The 9,014-nt window shown below is 39.2% G+C and overlaps 1 protein-coding gene across 2 annotated transcripts in view; it reads left to right on the plus strand.

Moving 5' to 3' along the window:
- The window catches only part of tmem120aa (transmembrane protein 120Aa), a 9,611-nt gene extending 1,494 nt beyond the window's left edge, over positions 1–8,117 (plus strand). The window contains exons 2-12 of one of the 2 annotated variants that reach the window (XM_032534214.1): positions 1,020–1,138; positions 1,689–1,820; positions 2,602–2,661; positions 2,764–2,859; positions 3,887–3,976; positions 4,603–4,668; positions 4,850–4,911; positions 5,411–5,506; positions 5,792–5,856; positions 6,096–6,164; positions 7,621–8,117. In XM_032534214.1, coding sequence (XP_032390105.1) covers positions 1,020–1,138; positions 1,689–1,820; positions 2,602–2,661; positions 2,764–2,859; positions 3,887–3,976; positions 4,603–4,668; positions 4,850–4,911; positions 5,411–5,506; positions 5,792–5,856; positions 6,096–6,164; positions 7,621–7,734 — 969 coding nt within the window. In that variant the 3' untranslated portion in view covers positions 7,735–8,117. The remainder of the gene's footprint in view (positions 1–1,019; positions 1,139–1,688; positions 1,821–2,601; positions 2,662–2,763; positions 2,860–3,886; positions 3,977–4,602; positions 4,669–4,849; positions 4,912–5,410; positions 5,507–5,791; positions 5,857–6,095; positions 6,165–7,620) is intronic. The other variant, XM_032534215.1, reaches the window with a different exon arrangement.
- Positions 8,118–9,014: the final 897 nt, after the last annotated feature.

The following is a 9,014-nucleotide window of genomic DNA, read 5'->3' on the forward strand; positions in this document are numbered from 1 at the left end:
TTTCATCTCAGGACTATTGCTAAACTAAAATCCGTCCTCTGTCGTAAGGACATGGAGACATTATTGCTCTTATTTTGTCTCGTATTGACTACTGCAGTTCCTTGTATTGTGGGCTTTGCCAATCATCTTCATCACGCCTGCAGCTGGTCCAGAATGCGGCTGCTGGATTGTTGACTGGAACCAGAAAGAGAAATCATATCTCCCCGATGTTGGCTTCTCTTCACTGGTTACCGGTCAAATATAGACTCAACCTTGAACCAAGCTTTAATGTTACTTGTTTCTAACCCTCATGTTGTCCTCTGGTCAAATTTGACCCATTTTCAGTTTTTTCATCACAAAAAATGGGCCTTTGAAATAAGCTGAAAATGTCCTCCCATTAGAAATATAAAAATAAATAAAAAAACGTTGGAAAAAATATCAGAAAAGGACCCACTCTGTTGAAAAAGTGACAAAAATGTCAGAAAATGCGATAACTTTTTTTCATGGTTGACGGAAAGACAACACAAGGGTTAGGGCATTACATGGATTGGCCCCTTGCTGATCTCCTTACCCTACATCACTCCTCCAGGAACCTAAGATCTTCTAATCCGCTCCTTTTAGCTGTTCCACAGTCGCAGATGAAAACAAAGGGTGATCGGGTTTTCTCCGTTGTGGCCCTGAAACAAACTTCCCATTTACATTAGGTCCTCCTCTACTGCCGAGATCTTTAAGTCTCGTACTTTAACACATTTTTATTCTTTGGCGTATGATTTAGCTTAGGGAAATTTGTATAGAAGTGTGGTGTTTGTATGATGTTCAATGTGTCTATATTTTTATTGTCTTCCTTTGTTCGTATAACATAATATAACTTTGTTCAGCCTAGGTTGGTTTTAAATGTGCTCTATAAATAAATTGACTTGACTTGGATGATTCACTGGCATCTCTATGTTGCAGACTTGTTAATAAATAAAAAACAGACAATACACAACACAACTTAATATATCCTCTTTTGTGTTTTTGTTTGTTTTTTTTACCTCCAGGACACCCATCGTCTTTATAAACAGAAACTTGAGGAAGTGACCAGACTGCAAGACAGCTGCTCCGTTGCTATAGCGCGTCAGAGGAAGAAACTGAAAGAGCTCACTGCATCACTAAAAGAGTAAGTATTGATTGGTGAGTCATTGTGGATTTGCTGGGAGTAATTGTGCAAGAGCAGTTCAAGGTACTAGATTCATTTAATGCCCTTTCTTCTGGTAATAATCTGTAGCTCATACAAAATACAGCAGCCCATATCTCAGCCAGGACCTTAGGGCCTCAGATAATATATCCGACATGCACATTAACCGGAGAACAGACAAACTTTTCATTTGAACTACAGCTGATCAAATTTGCCGCTGGTAATTCTAAAAATGAGAAGCCTGCAACCCACAGTTTATGTTCTTCCAGTGATTTAGATTTAGATTCTGGGAATTTTGCCGGCCAGGAAGTGGAGTCAAAAGGAAACCGGCTGTTGGAACCTATTTCTCTTCATGGTTTGGAAGCCAGGAAGGGGTTATGTCGTTCTCTTTCCTCTTTTGGAGCCGCAGTGCTTTTGGGACTGTATTATCAAAAGTGATCAAGCCAAAATGTAACATATCTTAGTTAGTTATTATGTATGCTAGTCTGTGCTGTGTTACAAACCTAATCATAATGTTTCTTTCCATAATTAGATGCAAAGAACAGCATCCAACACCCAAATTAAACCCAGAGGACGTGGATGCCATCGCTGAAATCGAGAACTCCATCAGAGACAGGGCCGATGCTTTCTCTGAGATGGAAGCTTTTCTGCCAAAGAAGAACGGGTGGGATTCTGTCATTTGTTTTTGTTTTTGTGAACTTTTCTCCAGCAAACCGAAAAGTGAAGTAGTTGTACTGGTACAGTAAATGTGTAATAACAGCTCTAACAGATCTGACACTTGTAAATACAATAAAGCTCCTCATTTAGTTTAAATCTATACACATTTTAACCCTCCTGTTGTCTTCGGGCCAAATTTGACCCCTTTCCAAAAAGTTTCTATATCAGAAATTTGGGTTTCTGTTAAACAAATTGTCCAAAAAAGTAACGTGGATGGTTCCCTACAACGCCCCTTGACAAGTTAAATAAATGATCAATTCACTACATTCATTGAATTTTAGGTGTTTAAATCAATTTTATAGCATTTGGAGAAAAAACAATTGGTAAAAGAATTGTATAAAGTTTTCAAAATTTTTAAATGTGCTGTATTTATAGAGCGCTTTTCTAGTCTTAAAAAAGAGAGAAAAATGTTGAAGTGACAAAAATATGAAAAGATGTCGAAAAAAGTAACAAAAATGTCAAGGTGCCAAATGGAAAATAAAAATAAAATTTAAAAAAAAACACAAAAATATCAAAAGGCTCAGAAAAAGTCAACAAACGTTGAAAAAGTGACAAAGTCATCAGGGGGCCACAAAAGCCACAAAAGGGTCGAAAAAGACGACGATAACCTCGATAAAAGGTTTTTCCATTTCAATTTTCCAGATCAGCGAGAAGACAACACGAGGGTTAAAACATTATTAAAACCTTTAAAATTGTCTGCGATGTGAACGACATCTCATCCTGTTTAGGTTGTACCTTAATCTTGTTTTAGGAAACGTCAACATAACACTCCTCAACAAACAGTCAAAGTAAGTCACACCGATGTTTTTCTTCTTACAACCCCAAAAATGTCTTTAGAAAGACACTCATGCCACAGTCAACGTCGCATTGATACAGTTTCATCATTCCAGATTTGCCTACAAAGATGAATACGAGAAATTTAAACTGGTCCTCACGGTCATCCTCTTCGTTGTCTCCTTCTCATGTCGCTTTTTGTTCAGCTACAGGTAAGATTTCTCAGCCCCTTGTTTATGTTTGCAGAGCTTTTCTGAGGGAAAATTGTGGGTTTAGCTTTAGCTGAGCACTCCCTAATAGTGCACCCCATTGTTTTCCTGGATTAATACACATGTGAGGCTTTAGTGAATATTTACTGCAACAGGAAGGTGTAAGCGGGATCAACTGAAGATGAACTACAGTACCCATGTTTATCGTGTTGACAGTTCACTCAGTGCAGCAGTGTATGTTTAGGTCTTGTAAATCAGGGAATGTGTTGTTGATGAGGGCTGCAGCGTAACATGTTTAAGCTACCTAAAAAAAAGGCCAACTTAAAACAAATTGATATCAGTTTAAGTGTATGCTATATTTAGAATATTTTCAAGGCTTTACCTTATCATCAAACAACCCTTTCATTCCTTGTCTATGCTTTCTTTTTAATTTTACCTCGCATAATACACAGAAGTTTCTGGTCTTCTTAAGTGACTTGGTGTGACTTTGGTGAATGTGAACTAATCCTTTTAAAACACTAAAGTCACACAACACAAACTAACTAACTGATTCAGGAAGCTGTAGACCAGCAACTCCCCTGTTCTGTGAGTTAAAAAAAAATGTTTTATCAAAGTAGTACGGCTTCAGTTCCCTGCCGTAAAGGGGTGTTAACGGCAAAGGTAAAGCGTGTAAATATTATAAATACAGTGTACGCCTAAACTGATATGATATTGATTTTTTTTTAGGTGGCTGAAATCTGTTTAGCTACTGCCCCGGTCTACAGTAGTACATTGCTTATCTTACGTGTCGGTACCCCTGCCCGTACCTCAAAAAACGCCACTTAAAAATTTCCAAACTATCCCTTTAAATTTGGTTATTATAACCAAGATATGAGCCTGATCACATCCAGTGTACACACAGAGGGCTTCTGTCTTTGCTGCACGGCCTGTGTCATCTGTCAATATGGATGAATGAAGTAGTTTGTTGGATTAGTTTCATTATATGTGTGACTTTGGTCGTCTTTAACTTCTTTGTGTCTTTTTGTCTCAGAGCCCTAGATGCCCTGTTCAACTTCCTGTTGGTGTGGTACTACTGCACGCTCACCATCCGGGAGAGCGTCCTCATCAGCAACGGCTCCAGGTCTGTGACAAATTTACTGTCTCCACTGTTTTCATTATGATGATAACAAATAAAGTGGTAAACCCTCAGAGACTTCTAATCTAGGGACTAAAGTAGGATACTAAATATCATTTTGGGGGGTCGTGACCATAGACTGTTAAAGTAGTTGACGAAGCTTCCAGGTCTGAAAAGTGAAGCCAATGCGCCAACTGCATTCTGCACTGGGAGCGTCTCCAAAATGAGGTTTTCTTATTACCTCAATAAAGATTTTCATAATGAGATTATGGTCTCAGTCGCTATACCCACCAGCAAATCTCCACTGGAGGATTTGCTTAAGAAGTGTTGAAACTTTTCCTCTTCAGCGATGAGCTAAGCGCAGCGCCATTGCAACCACATCCTCCCCGCCTCAACCTTCTCGTCAAAAATTGGCACATCCTGTTGCAAAAAACCAAGATGGCGGCACTCGTATTGCCAAACTCAGGTCTTTAAAACGGCAGTCCACAAACAAATGGGGGAAGTCATAGATGCTGCACTATTTTACAGTCTATAGTTGTTTAGTTGGGACATGTGTGACTCTACATATGCACATATGTGCCTTTGCCTCATGCCTCATGCCCTTCAGTGTCAGTCCTCCATGTTGTTTTCAGGATCAAAGGTTGGTGGGTTTCCCATCACTACGTGTCAGCCTTTTTGTCTGGAGTCATGCTCACTTGGTGAGTGATGTTATCCACTTTTGTTTAAAGTAAGAGTTTTACACTTTCACTATTACTGTACATAATTATATCCTGATGTGTTGATTGGTTGGTGTTGACACGCCAAGCTTTCGCTCTTTCCAACTTGAATGCCATAAAAGTTTGGGTTTGTGCTCCTTTCTAACCAGATGTTTGTTCGCAGGCCTGAAGGCGCTCTCTACCAGATGTTTAGGAACCAGTTCCTTACATACTGTCTATACCAAAGTAAGAGATTTAAGCTGTGCCCTAACTCTACACTTCACTCTTAATATTCACTATGTACTAACCAGCATAGTAAACCATTTAGGCCAGTGGTTCCTAGTGTATAGATACAGAAAGATGTTCAAAAGATGTGAGTTCACCGACGTGTGAACGCTTAACCTGCTTAAAGAACATGCAGACTTATTGGGACTTTAGCTTCTTCACCACATCCCCCAGTTAGATAAATTCATACACACCCTTCTCGTCTCTGTGCGTGTCGTAACTCTGACGCACCCACCGCTAGCCTAGCTCACCACAGACATCACAGATATCTCCCCAACATTGCTGTCAGCAAACCTCCACATGAATATTTCTCTGTTTTCTATGGGATTTCTTAGCAGCTAAGATGTCAAAACTAAGTTGTTAATTGTTGGCTAAGACTTAGCCAACAATTAACATTATTCTGAAGAAATAAAAAAAACTTAATATTTTTTAAAATTCCTTCTGTGTTCTGCGTGTAAAGTAGGCTTTGTCCAGTTCCTCCAGTACTACTACCAGAGTGGCTGTTTGTACAGACTCAGAGCGCTGGGAGAAAGACACAACATGGACGTGACCGTCGGTGAGTGCAGTCTAAACCGCTTCCAGTCACCAGCTTGTCAGTTTGTATTTGTAACGTAATGACATGACAATAACTCAGCCGTGACGATATTATTGTCCGACTTGAGCTTATCACAGACAAACATTTGAGCATTTATTGTTTCATGTCGACTGTATATTCCTTCATTGTTCATGTGTATTTATCCGTATTGGTTACACTGTAGCTACGCAGGACAAATGTCCTCTAATGAGGACGATAGATTAAGTAGACCTCAGCTCAGTGACTCTCTCCTCTCCTGGGGTCCAGAGGGTTTCCAGTCCTGGATGTGGAGGGGCCTGACCTTCCTCCTTCCTTTCTTGTTCTTTGGTCAGGTGAGTAGCCTCTCTCTTAGTACAGCTCACTGCTTACTTACATTCAGGGCTCATTAATGAGCTTTTTATAAAATGTAAAATAAAATAGTGGATATTTATTGTTGTCTATTCTGAAGATTTAAAACCAAATGACAATAAATCCAATCTGGGTGAAAGTCTCACTTCAGAAATGCAAAAATAAAACTACAAAGTTCTCTTTTTATAGCATTCCTGAGTGTTGACTGTTCCTCGTCTTACAGTTCTGGCAGCTCTACAACAGCATAACACTCTTCCGGATGTTCCAGCTCCCGGAGTGTAAAGAGTGGCAGGTTTGTACACTGGAGAGCTTCAACGTTCCCACGGCCATTTACTTGTGAAATTTGCCAGACATGTCATAGCCCTTTAATCTCTCATTCCTGCGGTGTGGTGTCCATTGAGGATAAATGTCCATTAATCTGTTTTAGAAATCTTAAAAAGGATTTATAACTTGGCTCATAAAACAGATTCAGACTTTTTCTTCAGTAAAAGTAATCCAAATCAATTTTATTTATAGCATCAAATCATAACAAGAGTAATCTCAAGACACTTTACAGATAGAGTAGGTCTAGACCACACTCTATAATGTAAAAATAATTCCAGTAATTCCCCCAAGAGCAAGCATTTAATGCAACGGCGGTGAGGAAAAACCTACTGTAAGGGAGAAACCTCGGACCGACCCAGGCTCTTGGTAGGCGGTGTCTGGCCGGTCGGGGTGTGATGAACAGTGGCAATAACAGTCACAATAAAGATAATGGAACAGTGACTAGAAATAGTAGTTGTAGTAGTTCAGGGCATAGCAGGGCACACAGAGCGTATCAGGACATAGCAGGACATAGCAGGACATAGCAGGACGTAGCAGGACGTAGCAGGGCACCGCTACGTCCTGCTACGCCCTACGTGTGGTCTGTACAGTGCAAAACACAGGAACTACTTGTATCCAGTGCAGCATGACATGACTCAGGTTGGTCTAAATGTAAACAAATAATAGTATAAGCTAAAAACACAAACTTCTCATGATTCGGTGTTGAAGCTCAGCGGCAAGAGAGCTATTTAGATTTTTGTCACTAGAGTTTCTGATTGTGTCATACAAATGTCAAATTAACTTTATTTTGTAATCTGAAACTCCCATTGCATAGACAACCCCCCTCTTTAAAAAAAAAAAAAAAAACAGAAAAATGCAACATTGCCCAATGAGCTGTTATGGCTCGTTCATGTGTTGTTGATTTTTTTCCTAACAGCTTTCTCTGTCTTTTTCTGTGTTCACATGCACTTTGTATCCATTGTATCTCTGGTTATATATTCCATCTTGTTAAAACCTCCCGTTCTATTTCCACTACTAATTTCCACCCAGACCTTTAACAGTCACACAGCTTTTATTTAGTTTATCCAATCAGCTGAGACCTACTTTGTTTTTTCAAGGTGGGGTTCAAATACATGTCATGCTTTATCTTTTGATTAATTTCGGTACAATGTTGTCAATGTAATAATTATACTACCAGTAGCATTATTAGAGTAATTCATTTATAAATGTCATTTGGAATATTTTGTTGACAGCTAAACTTAAATACATGTACCTATGAGGAGTATACATTGCGTAAATCCAAATATGGATTTAAATAGAAATGTTTTGGTATATAGGTTAAACAATAGTAGCTTGTGTAACACTATGTTTTCTCTTTTAAAAGCTCTAAGAGTCGCCAAGACCCTCTGACCAAGCTTATCTTTTCTTTTTTGACTGGGGTGTAGGTTTTGATGTGTGGCTGCTCCTACATGGTGCTCTTCATGGGAAACTTCTCCACCACACTGAGAGTGGTTTACCAGAAATACATGAAGAACCAGGACAAGGCCAAGAGTTTATAAGAACTGGTAATCCTCCTCTATATGGAACATGCAAAGTTTCCGTCAGCTCTAATATTCTCTTTAGAGCTCTTTACCGATGTTATGATTGGTGTCCTGGTGGAGTATTTACATGCACTGCTACTTTTATCAATGTCCTTTTGATTTCATTTTTGTGTAAGCGATGGTCAAAACAATCACGGAAATCCCACTGACCTGTCAACAACCATCAACCAGCTACCTGGAAGGTCTGGTTGTTGTTTATGGATTTTATGTCTTGGTCAGAAGTGTACTACTCCGATAAGAAAGTGTTACATTTGCATCATATTTATTTTCGGGAAATTATAGATTGTTACCCAGCAGCTCCTTACAGAACGTGCTTAATAAAACACTCCTCCAAACCACCATGTTTTCAATGTTTTTCATCCAAACCTCTGAGATTGTTTTATTTTAAATAACAGTTTGAGGCCCAAAGAGGGGAAATTATCCAATATTTTACAAAAGAAAGCAATTAGAGAAAAGTCTGAAAAATCAATAGAGATATTTGTATTGAAATTAGTTTTCTTCTTGTGTCTTCTCCTATTAATCATCTCATAAACCCTCTGATTTATGATGTGACCCTTTGGAGCTGCCCAACCTTAGGTTGGGAGCTGCCAGACTAAACTACCAAAGGGTGTATGTTTGCATGTGGACGGTATGGACATTTTTCCTAACGTGTCTTTGGTACAACCTCATCCTAACTCACTGTTTTGGAGTGTTTCTGACAAAGATTCATTCATTTAATGTGGAACACAAAGTACATTTAAAAGATTCACAATTTAAATCCTGTGTTAAATGTCTGTATCCACGAAGTTTCACGTCCTTCACATAGGGTAAATAAAGGTATTTTCCCCATGAATTGGTGCCTAAAAGTGTATTTAAATACAGAAAGTGAAGTTGTTGATGATCAAAACATCCCTGGGCAGGACAGCAGGCTGATTCTGGCCACTGGCCAATATATATACACATGACGATAAACCAGAGCAGGTTTTTCTCCCATCCCGGAATGATGTGTGGACTAGCCAGAGCCTGGCCAAGGTCTGGTTCCAGGCTCCAGACCTTCCCTTGCAGCACTGTGGAAGAAGGGTGGCAAAGCAAGATTAAATAAACAGATAGCTTTAGCTTGCTGTCATAATCAGGAAAGGGTTTATATTGCCCCAGTTCTATGTGGAGTTTGCTTCTGTCACAAAGTGCAGCCAAGCAGCTATAGTGTTTTCGGTAACACGTGAATGTGTGTGTATATATACTATATAAAAAAAGAGTGA

This window comes from Etheostoma spectabile, chromosome 13 (assembly GCF_008692095.1).
Source record: "Etheostoma spectabile isolate EspeVRDwgs_2016 chromosome 13, UIUC_Espe_1.0, whole genome shotgun sequence".
Classification (NCBI taxonomy): Eukaryota; Metazoa; Chordata; class Actinopteri; order Perciformes; family Percidae; genus Etheostoma; species Etheostoma spectabile.